Consider the following 20,480-nt stretch of genomic DNA (forward strand, 5'->3'; position numbering starts at 1 on the left):
ACACCGCTTTTGCCACTGTTGCATGTTTATTATGTGATTGAGGTCAAGGGTTCATCAGTCACGGATGAAGAACTGATCCTGAAAATAATTGACTCACCTATCAATAGCAGAAGTCGCATCAACCACACATTACCTTTATAATTCATTTCTTACCACACAGGTCTCATTTCCCTGTCACTAGACCAGAGATGCAGAGAAGATTGATTCTTGTCTTTACTTCAATGTTAAACACAAAATAAACTTACATCCTGATAAACACTACACTGCCCCCCTTTAATTTCCAATTTCCCCCTTGCCCCCCTCCATCCCTCTTGCCCAGGGCCTTGCTGTGATTGCTGAAGCGTTATGTTGGAAGTGTGGTAGTGTGTGTCAATAGGAGTGAGTTACATAGGTCAGTGGTTCAAATGCAGGTCACAGCCTCATGCTCCGTGTTGATGCCTCGCACTGCTCTGATTGGCTCATTGTGCAAACAGATTCACTTTTGCTCCCCGCTGTTTGATCCCTGCTCTGTTTGATCCTCTAGCATACTATCAAACTCTTTTGTTTTACATGGAGGACATACTGTATGGGCAGATCTATCTATAGATCTATCTATCTAACTGTCTGTCTGTCTGTCTGTCTGTCTATCTCTGTGTTATTCTCCACACCGAATGTTGTCTTTGATGCACATGGATGGTGAAAAAGACCTTGTTCTTGTGATCTTCCTGGCCATCTAGTGGAAAATGTGGGAGACACAGGGATACAGAAGCCAATGGGTTTAAGCGTGAGATGTGATATTATTCTGCTAACTTAACCCGTTTAAATTGCATGGTATTAAGGAAATAGATGCACAGTGTTATTGACAGCTAGCTAGTTTATTTTTGGCCAGTGCTGTTGGGCCAAACCTCAACAGCAAAACACAAAACATGCAACAAATTTTTTTTTTTATAGCTCTTGTTATGCATTTTCAAATGTTTAGGCTTAATGTGTTGTGTAAGTAGCATTGAACATTTGCTTTAAAAAAATACATTTTAGCTGCTACTGTGGGGGTGAGGTTAACTTTTCAAAATGTACATTATTTACCCCTAAAGGGTGCATTTTAGTATCTTTAGAACCATACATATGTGTACCTAAAGAGTACATATTAATAGGTTTTGAAAAGGTGCCGCCCCAGCTTGGGATCTTTCTTTCTGAGAGTGAAGTCCAGAGATTAAACTGGTGTAGACTTAGAAAAAAGGTACATAACTTTGTTTACATTTAAGTTATTAAAATGTAGCATGTATCTTGTTATAATCATGTCTCATTGGTCTCTTAATTATGTTTTTCATAGTTTTTAAATGTTGAATATTTATTTATGTGTGTTAGCTATGTGGTGTGCTTGTTGGCTGTATGTTTTAAGTTGGTGGCAAACCAGTTTCCCTTTCGGGATTAATAAAGTTTTCTCTCTCTCTCTCTCTGTCTAAATAAGTTTCAATGCTGTACCTTTTAGCTATCAGATAATCAAGTAAGCAAATTAAAGTTCGAGCCCAAATCCTAAAGGCTTTCATATATAATGAAGTTATTATGATTTCATCTAAAGATGTAAAATGTATACCTCTTTTTTGTTTCTTTTATTAAAAAATTCACTATTTAGATTAATATAAGGGACAGAGTAACAAAGCCCATCCCCTTTTAATTAACATGTTTTTGTTATTTCAACGGCACCCAATACTAGCAGCTGCACACAATCAATCATGCATTCCTGTTCCAGCATGACAACATGACTGGGCATAGAAGTGAGATCCATAAAGAAATAATTTACCGGTGTGAAAGAATTTGACTGGTAAGCAAAAAACCTAAATGTGAACAGCACTGAACAATATTTTGGATAACCTGAGACACTTACTGTGGCTTTTGTCTTCACAGATAAAGTCTTCCAAGATACAGCAGCAAAAGACCAACTCACTATTAATGCCAATGGTTTTGAATTCCTCATATTTATGGCCATGAATAGTGTGTGTTTATGTTGCTTTTTATTTTTTTTATCCATGGTGATACAAATGCATATATATGCCAATCCGACTTTAATCAAATTAATTATAATTTATAAATCCACTTGTCTTTGATTACCCTCTGTGCTTTAGTTTTAATGAATACCTCTAAAACCTATGACCCATATCTGCTGAAATGTTTGAGGTGGAGGCATTTGCCTATGTGATGTGTGTTTGTGTGAGTCTCTCAAGAAAAAAAAAAAAGAAAAGAGAGAAAGACAGAGTACTGAGCTCTTCACGGAGAGCATGTGGTTTTGAGCGGATGGGCGGGCCATCCTGTGAACTTGAAAAAAGTGTATCTCTCACTGAGAGTGTATGCATGTGGCAGAGAAATGACACAAAGGGTCGGAAGTGGGGTGGGGGAATTAGAGGAAAACAGATGAGAGTTTTAAAACAGCACTTTGACAAAACCATCTGTATTGTTGCAATCAGTTCAGTAAATAAAAACAGCACCGTGGATTTTGAAAAGAGAGAGAGAGAGAGAGAGAGAGGAATGCTTTCTTTCTAAGATATCTGTTATAAGATATCACTCCCCCATCCCCCCAAAAAATAAATACTTTAAATAAATGAATAAATAATACTTTTTATGCATATACTGTTTTGTTGTAATCGTTAATTCAAATGTTCTTATATTTATAACATTTTACAAAAAAGATTATTTAATGTCGATGTTAGTGATAGTTGTCCCAAAATGTATTTATTACCTTATGCCACATTAACATGTTTGAATGGGATTGTGTGAACAAAATATTAAAACAATCAACATGTATCTTAAAGCACATTTTCAAGCAAACTTTTATTTCATTTAGCACTTTTTGTATTTCTTCTTGGAGCTGATTGATCATAAGCCTTATTGATGTAAGCTAATGCACCTCATTTTTTGAGTGAACATTTTTTGAATTTTTTTTAAAAATAATAATAATAATTATTATTATTATTATTATTTGTGGCTAATTTTAGCCATACTCACCAAATGAGACAAATAGACTCCAAGTCAGTGCATGTTCCAGTTTATTTCATAAAATTTACAGAATATTCTTTTGACACAATATGCATTCATTTTCAAGTCTTTTCCCATTTTTTTTCTCTTTCTTTCTGGAAAGTACCTTGTTGGTATGACAAAATATCGATACCCCATTAGTCAATCGAGTCTTGATCTTCAATAGATTTAGCAGGTTCTCACATTGTCCCAGTGGAAGTTAATTGTGTATGGTCACGGAGCCATATTCACAAAGCTTTATCCCCTGAGTTATTAAAGAATATCACAAAGAAACCACACACCAAAATACAGGGCAAAAGAAAGATCATACACTTGTCATAGAGCATCCAGAAAAGCATTCAGTTTTCTAATTTGCCTTTGCAGAAAAAAAACTAACAAGAAAAACACTTTTTTGAGGAGCAAGGTAACATCAATAGCTCTTTAAATAACTCCTGAGTGAATCTTTGTGAATAGTGGCTGAAGTTTTACTTTGCTTCTCTGCATGTTCATGGACAAGGGTGCAAGGCAAGTTATATATATTTATATATGGAAACTTGTGGGTGATTATGCAGAAATGTATTTTCTTTACACTTAATCTGCATCTATCCACGTCTGCACACTATTAATTAAAAATAAACATTTCCATGTGTTCCAGTTGCACCATATTTCTGTGTAATATTCAGAAGTGGTACTTGGCCATCAATCATGTGAAAAAATAAAATAAAAAAACAAGCAGGCTGTGTCTTTGGTTGTACTGATGGCGTTTCAGTTTATCTGCACTTGTTTTATTTTGTATTTTTTTTTTTTATTTCTTGTAGACTATATTGAATGGTGACATCATAGACAATTCATATATTTACATCATCTGGAATGGGATTTTCCAGAATATTAGCAATTACCACGTAAAATTAGATGGCCAATTGAATGAAACCTCCAACCAGTTATTTGATAGATAGCAGACAACTTCTTATTTTGCATTTCACTACATTTGGCGTTGTAATTTTGCACATGTGCACCAGTGATTACTTCTTTGTGCTACTTTCCCATTTTAGTTCATCTGTATTTGGGTTAGTAGCAGATCCAGTGCCCTCATTAACACAAAGTCTGCAGAATCAGGGAAAATACAAAGAAGACTTTAACATATAATATAAGGTACACCTGGAAGAATAGGGAACAGTAATATGATTAAACACTCAGCCTGTGATCATTTATATCACAGCAATACAAAAGTTGAATTGGCAGTTCCAGTAGTTTTCTTTTAATCTTCAGCAATCCATTTGCTCTAATCCAAGCTTGAAAAATGCACATCTATATTACATATAGCTCAATTTACAGGTTAATACATATAATAGGCTTTAAATACAGGTATACATTTACAGTACATAAAAAAAAAAGATTACGCTCTGTGGTGTGATCAGAAGAACAAATATATTTTGTTAAAGTAATTTGTCTTAAGTAATTACATTAAAAATGATCAAATGATCATCCACTGTCTATGTGTACTATGGAAATCACACTGTTACTGTCTTAAGAAACAACAGTAACTGGTGTTTTGTCAGTGGTTGGCCAAAACTGTGTGCACAGAGCTGCAATCATTATGTATATTGTGAGAGGAAATTCTTTAAGAATATTTTAAAGAACAAAACGTCCCTTTTTGTACAACCAAATGCCCCGGAAGACAAACAAAATAGATGTGATTGTGAATTTACAGCTAATTACAAATAATCCAGTCGCGTTAAAGGGAAGTCCTGCCAAACTAAGACATATTTAAGGGTAAGACCCTGAAGTATTAGAAAATAAATTATATCTATATGGTTTTACTTTTTGCCTCAGTGTTAGTAATATTGATAAAGGTAAACTGGATATTAATTGTTTATATAAAGTGCTGAAATATGTCTAATATGACCACACTGAAGTGTAAATAATGCAAATAGTCATGGGAACTGTAGTTAAAATCTGAAATGAGAGCCTTAATATTGCAATATGCTCAGTCAGTGCTGATAAACAGTGTTAAAAAAAAGAATGTTACAATTTTTCAAGATTTTTGTGTTGAAAAGCAGCAAGATATATAGATATATGAGCCAAATTATGAGAATGGCCACAGGTGCATTGCCTACATTCTGTCTGAAGGCACCCAGCTAAAAATACCAGGAGCAAAGAGTGAATGTAACTGTGGAACAACAGAAGGTCATGGAGTGGCTGTGGGTGTCAGATCTTGCTGTTCTCCAGGTGCGAGTCAATGTGCTTGATCAAGGCATCATCAGGGTAACCAACAGGGAAGATTAGCTGGCACAGCGGGCAGCTCCTGACGTCACCCTCCTCCTCCGTCTCCATCCACAGCTGTAAAGGACACCGTAATATGTTTGACAGCCGCAATGTTTCAAATCCACGTTTATCAAATTATATCTACAGTATAAGGTTTTACTTTTTTCCTAAATGTTAGTTATATTGATAAAGGTAAACTGGATATTAAGTGTTTATATTAAGTGCTGAAATTCAGATGATGCAACCATTTTCCATATGCCTAATATGACCACAATGAAGTGTAAGTAATGCAAACAATCATGGGAACTAACAATATGTGTTCCTGTGGCTCAGTGGTAGAGCATTGTGTTTGTGGTGCAAAAGGTTGTGGGTTCAATAGCCAGGAAACGCACAGACAGCTATACGTAAGCCATTTGATTATGATTTTCTCTGTAAACAATGTGTCTCCATGGTGCTTTAAAAATATTTCTGTGTTGGTTAGAGCAGCCAGACACAGCAACGGTGCCTAGACCAATGGAGTGAGTTTGGGGGCGGGGTTATTTGTTTGTACAGCCAATAACAGACAACCCCCAGTTGTGCATTAGGAATCTCCCTTTCAAGTTCTAAGTTCTCATTTAGAATTAATTAGCGGAATCCTACAGGAAGTTGAACTGGGATTACAGGAAGCGGATTTTCAAAATATTTGATGAGTAATGGTATGCTGGGAAATTAATTGTTATTCCACGCTGCTCTAAATTAAAATTGTGCATTTAGCAGACGCTTTTATCCAAAGCGACTTACAGTGCAATAAGGCTATCAATTTTTACCTATCATGTGTTCCCAGGGAATCGAACCCCCAACCGTCCACATGAAAGCGCAATGCTCTACCAATTGAGCTACAGGAACACTAATTAAAGTGCTCTACAAATTTATTTAATATAAAAAAGTTAGGTTAAGTTATTAAAAATATTCTCAATTTAATTAAATCCCAAAATGAGCCAGAAGCAACGTATAATAATTTAGCAGAAGTGTCACAGGCACAATTTTTTCCAATGAGCCAAGGTAGGTTAGTCTGGCAGGTGAATGTGATTTGCTACTCACATTGATGGATGGCCAAGACTGGGCGTGCTCTGCGTGCAGGTATCCAGGTGGGTGACAGCTTAGGGTGTTGGGACGGGAAGGAATGGGGAAAGCAGAACAAGAGGCGGGGCCTCTGGAGCTTGATGAGGGGCTCGACACCCCCAGTGTTCGTGGAGGACTGATGGGATGAGGGCAGGACCACTCCTCCTCATCCTCTGAGGACTGTGCAGGCTGTGAGGATGGATGCAGAGGAGCAGGGCTTGGCTGAGGTTCAAAATGCAAGTGGGACACATCCGAGTGGTGGAAAGACAGCTCCCTGGTCAGCCGAGGAGATTCAGCCAATCCCCCATCACCTCCAACCCCGGACTGAGAGCTCTGTCTTTGAACTAACATGTGCTGGCTTCCTCCATGTTGCTGTTGTTGTTGCTGCTGCTGCTGCTGCTGCTTGTGGTAGCTGTCGACATATGGTCGAGGTTTCGGCAAAGTGGACACCGGGTCCAGAGTGAACCGTGGGGGCCGTTGATAAGCCGACGGATCGGCTACTTCAGAGTAACTGCGTCTTCCCTGGAAACTGGCCCTCAAGTGGTGGGAAGTGGGCCTGCAGGAATAGGATGCAGGGCCATCGCTGAGCTCAGGCAGAGGTGAGCGACGGTGCATGTCCGGAGAGAGACGCTGCAGAACAGGGGAGCGCCGCTGGGGAACAGGAGAATGACGCTGTTGAATGGGGGAATGCCGCTGTTGGATTGGGGAATGTCGCTGTGGAATAGGAGAATGCCTCTGGTGAGGGACAGGAGAGTGGCGCTGAACTAGAAAATAAACACAGGACATAAAAAAAGTCAAAAACGTTCTGCAGAATGAATATAAGACACAAGACATGTTTAATCAAACACACTGATTAAATGCTTGAGATCAGTGTAAATCTTGTCAACACTGATGAAATTACTCTAATGTCAGCCACATATATTAGTCATATAAGTCATTTATTTAATCAAAATATAACTATACTGGTCAGAAGAAAGACTTCTCTCTGGTGATGTATGCTGGACTTTTCCATTATTTAGTTAGCTTAAACTCTGTTTCTGCAATCTCACATACACCTGCCTCAATTTTTGCCTCCTCCACATCTCTAAATCCAATCAACAACCGATTTTCCCATCCTACTTTTTTATTTATAATCTGTTAGACTTGGATGTATGTCACAACAAAAATCTGATGCTACATTTGTTTTATCGCTATAAAGCCCCATTTTAACGAAGTTCAAATTTGTTTTCAGAACTTTTTAATTCATCTCCTCATTTTATTTCAATCGTGGCCACACATTAAGAATTTGTTCCCTCATTTTAGAAAACCAAGGCCATGCATAATTTGTTCCCTCATTTCTAATAAAATCAGAATGGGGGAATGAATTAGTATGATGTGGCCATCATTTACAAAAATGAAGGAGCAAATTAATAAGTTGTGTGAACAAATTTTAATTTGTGGCCACGATAAATATATTTTCGGGGCTCCGTATATTGCAAATGTAATCATAGTTTCTTTTCATCGACAGTAACACAGACAAGACGAGAAATGCATCATGCCAATATTTAAGCTGTTTCATTTAAAATACTGTTGATTAAAATGATGCGAACACAAGAAATTAACTTGCATTGACACACACACACACACACAACATATTACAACTTGCATCTGCACAAAAACACACACAATTGAACTCAACATAGTGAATATGGTCTATGCAAGAACAAACTAAAACATGCGCAATGACACAGTTTCTGCTAAATTTATATCGTTAAATTCACTTATAAAATGTTTAAATATTTGATTTCATTAGCATGGTTCATTTTATTACCAGATGAATATTTTAAAGGGCGGTGTGAAGAGCACAGTCCCTAATGGACAGAGAGACGTCTATAATGACTTCCTCTTTCCCCTCACGTTTCCTCTTTGAGATATTTTCATATTGTTTTCCTGTTCATTCACCCCAGCACCTGCTGTAGGCTACTTCGAAACAACTTTCTGACTAGCAACAGGCAAACAAGATCCTGTACAGAAGATGCATCTGTCACTCAATAATACTTCTAATGTGCATATACTCAGCTTCCTGCAATCGTAAGATTGCAATCAGCTATTTAGAGAAATCCGTCCTTCTATCTATGAATCAGTAAGGTTTTTTTTCCCCTCCATCTCCGCTTCTGCTTTTTGGTATGGTTTCCTATATCAAATGGGTTGTGTGGTTGAGAGCAGAGGTGCTAAAAAGATAAGCGGGAGATGTTTATGTTCTCAAACTGTTAAGAGACACGCAACATGAGAGACACGTCAGCAAAAATATTCCTTGTGGAATTTAACCAGACAGCAAACAAGCATGCAGTGCTAAAAAAAGCGCCTGTTTACACACCCACTGTGCTGAATTTTGATGAGTTTGACAAATTGGTTTTATTACAAAAGAGGTTCATTATAGTATGAAAATATGATTATTACCTAAACCAGGTCTTCATTACACTACATGGCAAAATGTATGAGCATCAGTAAGGTCAGGCGTTGGCAGTGGATGTTCCAATTCATCTCAAAGGACTTCACTGAGTGCCGTGGGTCCAACAGTTACGGCATTAGAATATTAAGTAATACTAAAATATTTTTAGAAAAAGGGTTAGGGTTAGTATAGATATATATTTTTTTAGAATAAAAACATATTTTATCTAATATTTATCTTTGAAATATTTTACTCATGGACTCCTGTGATAACGCCACATTAGAAAAAACACAGAGCTCTTTCTTCTGTACAAACCAATAATTAGAAGGTGTCTACATACTTGTGGATATATAGTATATATTAACAGTGTAATTCAAGTTGTTATATAATATCTATGTCTCTGACTGAATGTTTATATAAGGACGACCTTTAGAGAGACTTTACCAGGACCTTGTCCTCATACCTGGGCTTGCCGGCTCCTGTGAGACTTTCCGCAATATATCTGTCTGTTTCGAGGCCAAAGCCTGTAACTTGCCCAACTCCTCTGTTAGTTCAGTATAGGCCAAAGCCAGATTTACTCTGTAGAGAGAGCAGGAGAAAGAGAGAGAATGAGAAGGGAGTGACTGAGAAAGAGAGAGACAAGTTAAGAGTCAATAAATGACACCATTTCCGTTTTATAACCACCTGCAATCAAGTTTGACCAGGTCCTAAATGCATTGAAATAGCATTGCATCATACTTGAATAAATTATACTTGAATAAAAATCAAGTTTCATTCTTTCTATGTTAAATGTGTTGTGTATTCTTTCTATCTTATACTTAAAAAGATAATATATGTTGGCACATCAATTGACAAAACTAGGTGTTATTAGAGTCTGCTAATCAGCTACGAAGGAACTGCACTTCATCTACACAGCAGTAACGTTTAGTATGTTAACACATAACTGTCTTACCTGACTATCAAAGTACCAGCAATATTTCCTTAGTACTAAGCTGTATGGCATATAAAAGCAATAATATAGCTTCAGCACATAACAATGGTTGATAATTATGTTTATGACAGTTGGTAACACTATTTAACTGTGACATGTGTCACTGCACCAGTGAGAACATAACGCATGACTGGCACAGAGAAGAACAGTGTAGTTTCAAATCATATGACTTTGCAGTAACTCACCATGGCAACCCAATTTCTAAAAAGCCTCAGTCATCACAAAAATTGGCAAGTGATTTCCTACATAGCTCTGTGAGTCTTTCGCAGCACTATGCTCTCTCTTTCTTCACACGTGATAAAATAAATTGAACTCATAATCAATTTTTAATCGTAAAAAATTATTCTTACATTATCAATAATAAAATAAATCAGTGTGGTTTATATTGCAGTAATTACTGGATGACTGTACATTGAAGGAGTAGTTCACTTTCAGAATGAAAATTCTGTCATCATTTATTCACCCCACAATTGTTCCAGACCTGTATGAGTTTCTTTTTTTTCTGTTGAACACAAAATATTTTTTTTAAATGTTGGGATCTAAACAGTTGATGAGCACCATCGACTTCCATAGTATTTGTTTCCCCCTACCATGGAACTCAGAATTTTTCTGAATATCTTATTTTGTGTTCAACAGAAGAAACTCTTACAGGTTTGGAACGAGTGGGGGGTGAGTAAATGATGACCGAATTTTCATTCTGAAAGTGAACTACTCCTTTAACTCACAACCTTCCTTCCATTGATACTCATTTATTTCTACCAACAAAAATGATCAGATTCTGTGTCTTGGTTTTTATCTAGCTTACTCAAAAGATTCATAATTAAAATGCACAACAATCAAACAAGTCTGACACATTTATGATAATCATCAAAAAGAATGTTTTATGGTAAAACATGCCAGCTATTTTAGATGCAAAGAAACAGAAACTGTCATCAGATGAACTAATGTGTAGACCAAAGTCACCAAAACCTTTGGTGCTTTATTATAAAAAGATTAATAGTTTTTGAGATGGTGTTAGATATATCAGACGAGACATTTCAGTTTTACATTTTACATTGGGCACGTGTAACCAATCACCTTTTTAACATAATAATAATAATAATAATAATAATAATAATAATAATAAAATAATAATAATAATAATACATTTTATTTAAAGGTGCCTTTCAGAGCACTCAAGGACACCGTACAGTTGAGTGATGATCATGCATATGTTCGCATGAATATGACCCACAGATAATTAAATATAGTATAAGTAGTGTAAACAACACCAACTCTTGGTGCTTTTTTTATTATAATATTTTTTTAAGTAAATGTTAAACAGCTCACTCCAAAAAAAAAAAAAAAAAAAAGCTTTTAAGGTCAGCTACCATTTTTAATATGTACTGGCAGTATAATGTATACTGCGCATTTTGATTAATTGTAAATGGCAATAAGGACTATATATATATGCATACACACACACACACACACACACACACACACACACACACACACACACACACACAAGAAGTTCAATGCATTTTAATAAGATGAGTTAAATGAATCATCCACTTGGTGCAAGGTCACAACTCATAAATTTTCTCTCTGAGTTGGTGGACAACTTAGCTCTCTGCCTCTTTCTCAGTCCCACACTCACACAAATTGCCATATGGCCCAAAGAAATCTGCCTTAGCTGAGTAAGAGAGAACCAGCAGCCCTGTTGAACAATCTTACCTTGTATCTTAACACCAATACTTAATACCAAAGAACAAACCAACCTCAATATAAACAAAGTACTGGATGTTCAGCCTTAATTTGTATTCGTAGAACACATGTCAAAAGAAACCACAGGTCTATCGTTGTTAACCAGCACACACCACCAATGATCTGCTAAGTTGTCTTCTGTTGCTGGCCAATGAGCCATAGCATTGGATATTCTTACCGTTGTGCTCATTGTGTCCTTCATTTGGCCCTCTGGGCTCCTGAGCATCCACAGTCAGGCTCAAGCAGCCATGGTACTCAGCAGTAATGAGTTGTCTTTCTCCTCCATCATTATCGACGCCTGAGCAACAACTCAGCTGTCCAAGTGTCATCCTCATTTGATAGACACTATCTATCAAAGATGTATTTACAGCAGATTTAGATGATGTGTGACTTTTTTTTCTCACCTCCACACAAGTTTGCACACACACATACAAACACACACACACACATGAATGCATCACCTTTTGGACTGTTAACTGAAACGTTCTCTGAATGTTCCTATTGACATATATAAAATGAAACAAGAGTAGTGTCACCTGCATGTCCTGTTTCTGTTCTATCTATCTATCTATCTATCTATCTATCTATCTATCTATCTATCTATCTATCTATCTATCTATCTATCTATCTATCTATCTATCTATCTATCTATCTATCTATCTGTCTATCTGTCTGTCTGTCTGTCTGTCTGTCTGTCTGTCTGTCTGTCAGTCTGTCTGTCTGTCTGTCTGTCTATCTGTCTGTGTCTTTCTTACACATGTATAGACATATTGTATACACACATTAAATATCTATCTTTGTGTGTGTGTACATTGAAGGATAAAACACAGCTATTGAAATATGATTTTTTTTTTTAGCAGTTGCAGAACTATTAACTATAATTATAAGAAAATGTGTAAAAGAAAAAAGAAAAGAAAAAAAGAAAAGGTGTGTGTGTGTTTGTGTGCTTTTTATCTGAATATTGATGATGATCTAGTGTGGGAGGCATGGGTATGTGGGCTGCTGACCTTTACTCTGAAACTAGTATCTATGATATCCGTCTTCTGTATGCAAACAAATGTCGGCTATATGAAATATGAATTTACCTTCTATTTTTCAGCCAAACTTCAATCTAAAGCAGCCAAATAATTTAATCAGCAGAGTCCACACTCTAGACTATAAATACTAATCAGAAACAAATAAGTACCTTTTCCCAGAAAGCATTATTATTCTAATAAATGTAAAACTTCTTAACCCTTCGAATCAGAATGTTGGGGTCAATAGTGCACTTAAAGGTTTGTTGTCTGATATCAAACCAGACAACTCCAACACATGCTGAATGATAGCTATTTGTAACATTTCAAAGCCCTTCTTGCATGCATACTCAAGCGTGTATGTCTGTGTGTGTTAAAAATGTTTAATTGACACACAGGTTTATGGTTGTGTTTATTTTGGGACAACACCTTTTACATAACACAAAAAGACAGTTAAGTAAGTTTAACTGCCAATGCATCATTACCCAGGTTTCCATCCAAGGATGTTTCTGCATGTAAAGACTTAATGCACTAAAATGTTTACCGACATAGCCAATGAAATTTATATGAACTGATTTATCAATACAATATCTCAAGTGTCAATGCATCAGCAATGATTTCAAATCATGACTTCACACATTGATGCTGACTAGGTTAACATACTTGGTTAATTGGATATTATCTGTGCATTGCTTGATAAGAAAAATAATATAACATCCAAACACACACACATAGGGATAGGGATGCCAATGTCAATTAAAATAAATCTGAACACTATGGAAAAAATCTTTTGTCTTTCTTTTAGAATCAGTGGCTATGAAAACGTAATTTTTTTTTTTAGTAACTGCAAGTCAGGTTTGGGATGTTTTCTATTAAATCACGACTTTTACAAGAACCAGCAGTTCAAAAAAGAGGGGGAGTAAAGTGTGAAACTGTGAGGTGCTATAGACGTAGGCATTACTTGTGACCTTTCCAAGAATCCCCATTTCAGTTAAACACAGGTTTCTTTCAGTTCACCTGTATTCTCTTCAGTCTCAGTTTAAGATAACTATTTAGACCACTTTTGTGAGACTGTGATCTGGATTGTTGCCAATAGCTATATTGCCCTCTACTGGCAAATATCCATGCCCCACATGTCCAAAGGAAACTAACTAGCATTGCAATTGCCTTAAAAATACAGCAGCAAAATTGTATGAAATAGATTTAACTTAAATGCTTTTGCACAGCTATAGGCTATAAATCAATAAAACAGACACTCACTGTTCATCTCCAACTTTCTTTATCCACTCCACATCACACTGTCCACATGTGGAACTCACCTCCTGTGCAAAAAAGCAACATGTCAGGCTTCATACTTTCTTTATATTACTTATATGCTATTTTAATATATTTTAAATTGTAATTTATTTCTGGGATGGCAAAGCTAAAATTTCAGCAGCCAATATCTCAGTCTTCAGTTTCACATGACCCTCCAGAAATAATTATTTTAAGCTGATTTCATGCTCAAGAAGCATTCTTATTATAAATATTGAAAACAAACAAGTCATTTTTTTAATATTTTTGTGCAACTTAACACATCTTGCTAAATAAAATGGCAATTTCTTCAATCAATCAATCAATCAATCAATCAATCAATCAATCAATCAGATGGCAAATGTACACACGTCCTTCACTCATATAGAATTACTGAGACTCATGTTTAAAAAGACTCTAATAAAAGTTGAAGTACTGACTAAAATGTTTTTATTCAAGTTTGTTATGGAAATTTGTTATGGTGACAGAAGCTTCCACAGCACAAACAGAATGACAGTGACAAGACACAGATAATTCAAACAGAATAAGTAACAAGAAATAGCAATATACTCCACTCTGCCCTTTAGTGCCGACTAGACGGCAACAGTTCAGAGAGAAGTGGGCTGGGTGTGAGGGGTCCGGAATGATTTTTCCAGCTCTTTTGCTCCCTTTGGATGAGTACAGTTCTTGGAGAGTAGGGAGGGTTGTACCAGTGATTCGCTCAGCACTCCGGGCTATCCACTGTACAGCAGTCTTCTGAGGTCAGTTTTGGTAGCTGAGCTGAACCAAGATGGATTCAGTGACTGCAGGCAGGAAAACTTTATCAGCATCTCTTGTGGCAGGTTGAACTTCCTCAGCTGGCAAACGAAGTACAGCCTCTGCTGGGCCTTTTCGACAATGGAATCTATGTAGAAATCCCACTTCAGGTACTGAGAAATGGTGATTCCCAGTAATCTGAATGACTCCAGTCTTGCTACAGTGCTGTTTCCTCACAGAAACTAACCCAACTGATGTTATGGTGTCTGTGAGCTCTTTCAGGTTGGTAGCAGCAGCTTCAAAAACACTTGTCTAGTTGTGGAAATTAACTAACCAGTCATGTTTCCTGAACACATTCACATCTCCGTCGTTTGAACCACATTAGTTCAACAATCTAGGGACATTGTTAATGACATGACACACATGTGGTGGTATAATAACTTCTGCTAATTAACTGATTTGAGATCTCTGAGATGCAGCTGTATTGAACATGGCACCTGATGACTAATTTTGCTTTATTTGATGTTTGAATCATTACGGGGTTCCTCTTATGTCAAACTCTGGGTTTTTTTCCATTAGGCATTCATGCACATGCGCACTGGGAAAGGAGCCCTCTGTCTCATCTGTAACATTAGCCATTTGTCTTGCACACTGATAGCTTCGTAGACTAGCCTTCATCTGTGGTGTGTGATAACCAGAAAATAATAGACCAATGGGGGTCAGGTTTTCATATTTTAAATTAAAGTAGAAAGAACAGATATTTGTGGTGAGAATGTAAGGAATGAAAGTAAACTGTTGTCTGAAAAATAAATAGTGAAGATACAAGTATTTGTACTTCGTTACTTCCCATCTCTGCTTATTTACTCTTACTGACCACTTTTTAAATCGTATATGCCTGACTTTTAAATTGTATATGCCTTAATCTCATGAAAGGTCTTGTCAAAGGATGCAAAAGTAAAATGCAGTTACTATGCTATCAAAGTGAGAATATTTTGATTGGTTTATTACTTACCACACACAGTTTTTTGAAAATAGATGTCTATAAGAAACAAAGTCTTAAGAGACCTGACAAAAATCAATTTTGTCAGTGTAGTACCTATTTGAGTCTTTAAGCATGTGTGTGTTTGTGTTACTGACCCTCTGCCTCTGGTTGCTTTGCAGTTCTCTCAGCTCTTCCCTTAACCTCTCACATTCAGCTTTTAGCTCCTCCTCCCTCTGACACGCCCCCTGAGCCTCGTGCCTTGCCCCCTCTAGCTCCGCCTCCAGACGCTGCAGTTTGAGGTCAGAGAGGGTGTCCAGACTTCGGGAGCTCTGTAGGGTCATGGGGCAGTCTAGCACTAAAGATGGACAGTTATTGTGATTAGATAAGCCAAACACACTGCATCAATAAATAAATCCAGCATTTGCCTTTTATTGCTAGGATAGCAGAACATGCACTCTTTAATAAAATACTCTGCAAAATCATCAGTAAGATAATCAAAAAATTTTTTAGATAAAGTAAACACAGCCAAAGCAATAAAAAATGTGTAAAAAAATAAAATAAAAAAATAAAATAAAAAATATATTTATTTATTTATTTATTTATTTATTTATTTATTTATTTATTTCTGCTTATATAGGGCCACAATGTACATGATAGACCATTCTCAATTCAGTATGCAAATAAAGAAGAAGAAGAAAAAAAGAACTTTGCTGAATATTGTGCAGATATTATAGTGTCATTATTAGCAATATTATTATTAGATTTTCAACTTTGAAATTATTAAAGTTTTAAAATACACTGGTCATCGAAGGTTGAAATTAATCAGCAATCTCAAAGTTTATGTGGAGTTTGCACATGTTTAGAGTTGAAAAAAAAATCATAGAAAAATATGGAGTATCATATTAAAGTATTTATCAATACATTACTGGTGTTCCTTAAGCATTCTCAGAAAGTTCTCTGTCAAATGAGGCGGCAGAAAAATTGTCTGACAGCATGTCTTTAAAGAAGCACATCTCTTTGATCACATCTGTCCTTTAAAACAGACCAACAAAAATCTTATTTGTGTTTATTTATGTTATGTAAATGTCTGGACAGGAGGTTTGGTGGCCAGGTCAGGGCCAACATTGTTAAGAGGATGGAAATCCAACCTAAAGTCTCCCTTCACATGTCCTTTACTCCATGTAGCTATGAAACCTTGAAGTTGGAGAATTCAAGACTGAACTATTAACTGTCAGAGCATCCTGCTCCTCACCCCAGGCGTGGGCATGGTGATTCAGCAGCTCATAGAAAAGCTGTCCTTGAGCCAGCAGCTATTGTGACAGTTCAACAATAAGCAAGCTGAAAAAACACACCCCTGCACGCCTACATCTCACACCAAAACCGCATTGAAATGATTTTTATTCTTTTTTTTTTTCATATTTGCATGTAATATTTGTAATCATGAGTACACAAAAAAGTTACATCATTCTTGTATTGTTTTCTGACAGGGTTACAGAACATTTTTGTTGCATAATTTACATAAAAACATAATTTGCTTGAGTTTTCTTGAATTTCTGGACTCCTGTTCAGTGCCTTTAAGTTTGACTGAAACGTTTTAGATCCTGGAGAGAGGTCACAGGGGAAAGGTATGAACTTCTTCTCGCAAATATACTTTCCCTTTTGTTACTTAGTCTCTTTGAGGCATGAATCTTTTTTTTCTGAGCCTCAGAGGCAGTGAATGGAAAGAGGAAGGATGTGGGAAATTGGGTAAAATGAGAGCGTTGCAACACAACACTGTCATCTAGGGAATAAACTAAGAGGACCAAAAGGACAAGAGCAATGACGCTTGGCCCTGTTTGAAGTCCTTTATAGGAGAGCTGCTCTTTGAAAAAACTAAATTGAAAACTGGATACAAAATGTGATGCATATATAATGAAAAGGGACACTTCAAAGACCCCAATACACAATCTGTTGTTGGAGTCGAATACAAATGAAAAAAGCACATAAAATTACAAATAATGAACAAGATTGTATGCTAAAAAACAACATGATGTATAAATAATACTATATACTATATAATAAAATATAATATTATGCAAGGAAATCCAAAGTGCTTTACACATGTATTCTACATAAAAAAAAAATAGTTTGACCCCCCTTTTTAAAATTAAGCTGAATTTCTGCTTTGCTGTGCTCTGTTGGTTTTGCAGCATAGAGGGTAATGAGAGACAATTAACCTTTCCTGACTTACAATCTGATGGTCAGATACATTTCTGACATTTCAGAACTTTTCATTGCCCCACATGAGGGTATCGAAGCAGAGCTAAGAACCAATGGCCCAATCCCCCCCCTCCCCTCACTACACAAAAGCAATGGAGGCTACACAGTTCCAGATTTAGGGGGTCCCACATGTTTATTTCACACATACAATGTGTGTGTGTGTGTGTGTGTGTGAGATAGAACAATCAAGTTGCAGCTTGTCAAAACTCTGATCAAAATTAGAGAATACTTACATATACCTCCAAGTAATTGTGTTAATCTGGCACCTGGTGCAAATTTTCTTAATTGTATGACAAATCCTTTCTAAATGGCACCATTCCTTTATTTTTCATTGAGACTGCAAGATGGTGGGCTGCTCTAAGGTGATGGCGACAGGAAGTTGTCCAGATGAAGGCCAAAGGGATGACCCTTTAAGCCATTGCGAGAGAAGCTAGTCATTCCAAATCTGTGATTTCTCAAGTTTCAAGTTTCAAGTTATGTATATAGCACATATAAAACAGCCACATGGCAAACCAAAGTGTTATACATAGATTCAGAGTAAAGCAATATAAAAATCAGTAAATATAATAATAACACAAGAGAAACAAGGTATAAAACCCTTAGAAGTCTAAGCAAAGACCAAAACAGAAAATGATTTATAAGCCAAAGAGAACATATATGTTTTTAGGAGATATTTAAAAGTGGACAGAGAAGGGGCAAGTCTAATCTCTAAAGAGAGTTTATTCCTCAACTGCGACCAAACCACAGAGAGATGGAGCCTTGAGGAAGACCGCAAGCTAAATGAGCAACAGAAAAAGAAAAGTTACCTAACTTGACTAAGAATTTTCTGTCAGTTGAGGTATGACTGAAACCACTTAAGACCTTTTATCCCCACATAAGACTCTTATCTAGATACCAAAGTAGAGCGGTCAACGGTATCAAATGCTGCTGTTAGATCTAAAAGCATGACGACCACAGAGTCGCCAGAGTCCATAGATAAAATATGTGCAGACTTAAAGCCAGACTGAAAAACTTCAGTAATATCATTGCAACTGAGAAAAGACTGGAGTTGATCAAACACATTTTTTCCCCCCCAATACTTCAGAGGTAAATGGTAATACAGAAATAGGACAAAAGTTATTCAGAACAGAAGAATCCAGTGAAGGCTTCTTGAGTATGAGTGACAGTATAGCCACATTAAAGGCAGCAGGGATAGAGCCAGTATGAAGACCCTTATTAAAAAGAAACCCCAATCCCGGCCCAACAGAATCAACAATACATTTAAATAATTTAAGGTGTATGATATCAAAAAAAAGTAGTTGCAGATAAATAGGTTCAAAAACATCACATGAAGTAAAATGCAATGACGGGATTGAGGGTTCAGTATGAGAAGGGCTTTTGTTGGGTCTCAAATTACAGATTTTATCATTGAAACTAGTGATATCCTGCGGCTATCAACAGGGTATATCAACTATTCCTAATAATTTCTGACAGCTTGTAACACTCCATAATTTTAGTGGTAATGTTCTTTCATGCTACAGTGGTTTTTGATCACTGTTTTCCATATAATGAAGGTTTTTATTGAAATGCCTTGGTTATTTTGTCAAACTTGTTTGACAGTGGTATACCTAAAGCTAATATTCCTTCAAATTTTGAGCGATGAAGATTAACAAAAAATAAATAGTCTTTATACATTGTTCTCTCATTTTGATTTTGACTGTATGTGACAATTACTGTGCATTGAATGAGTCAGTGGTAGCGGTTTTAGGTAAATATCTGCATGTCCTAGACCACTGAGTGATTTATAAATTGACACCTGCATGCATACAGACAAAACAAGACTTACTATGTGAGTCAGGGCTGTGTAGTTGCAGATACTGCATGTCTTTGTTGTGCAGCTGTGTGTTGAGTTTGTGTAGTGAGCTCTCCCTCTGCCTCAGAGCCCCCTCCAAACTGTGAATCCGCTCAACATGTTTCTCCACCAGAGATGTCTGAGCCCGAGAAAGAGTGAGAGAAGAAAGAGAAAAGGAAAGAGGGAAAAGGAAAGAGATGGGCACAAAAGTAAAAGATTATAAAAGATTCCAAATGAAACAAGTACAGAGAGGCGATGACTGATCAAAAGATATTCAAGGGCAAAGAGGTCATACAGATTCTTCCGACATTTGCGTCCATGTGGAATTTTTGTCAGCAATAAAAGAGAACATGTAGATGTAACAGCTGATTGCTGGCTGCATGTTTCAGAGACGAGAAACGGCAGATGTTCAAACGTATGAGAGGCCATGCAAGGATTAATTCATTCTGGCGCACTCACACACTCCTTTTGCATACATATATTTCTACTCTTACACATAAATTCTTGTTTCACGTACATGTTTCTGCTTTCATGACTTTTACCCACATATGTATTCTTTATTATTACAAGCCTACTTTATAACTCACATACTGTACATATATTGTCACTTTCACATATTTACTGTATATGCTTCACACTCATGCAAAAAGCATGCACGCCTCATCTTTTTTTTTATACATTACTTCATCTATTTTATTCATTACTTCCTCTTTAAGCATGAAGTCACTCTCAAACAAGGAAATATATATACTTGCTCAGCTCATCCTAACACAATACAGTTATGCTATTCAAAGTAATCCTCTTTTGTTTTCAAGTACAGTGTA

General features: G+C 36.5%; 1 protein-coding gene across 2 annotated transcripts in view; it reads right to left on the bottom strand.

The window, feature by feature from the left end:
* Positions 1-3,013: 3,013 nt before the first annotated feature.
* Positions 3,014-20,480, bottom strand: part of LOC113074334 (TANK-binding kinase 1-binding protein 1-like) — a 49,911-nt gene continuing 32,444 nt past the window's right edge. For both annotated transcript variants that reach the window (XM_026247158.1, XM_026247157.1), the window contains exons 5-10: positions 19,651-19,795; positions 15,722-15,921; positions 13,796-13,857; positions 9,249-9,364; positions 6,334-7,118; positions 3,014-5,328 (exon numbers count right to left, since the gene is read on the bottom strand). In XM_026247158.1, the coding sequence (XP_026102943.1) occupies positions 5,197-5,328; positions 6,334-7,118; positions 9,249-9,364; positions 13,796-13,857; positions 15,722-15,921; positions 19,651-19,795 (1,440 nt within the window). In that variant the 3' untranslated portion in view covers positions 3,014-5,196. The remainder of the gene's footprint in view (positions 5,329-6,333; positions 7,119-9,248; positions 9,365-13,795; positions 13,858-15,721; positions 15,922-19,650; positions 19,796-20,480) is intronic.

This window comes from Carassius auratus, unplaced genomic scaffold, assembly GCF_003368295.1.
Source record: "Carassius auratus strain Wakin unplaced genomic scaffold, ASM336829v1 scaf_tig00014308, whole genome shotgun sequence".
NCBI lineage: Eukaryota > Metazoa > Chordata > Actinopteri > Cypriniformes > Cyprinidae > Carassius > Carassius auratus.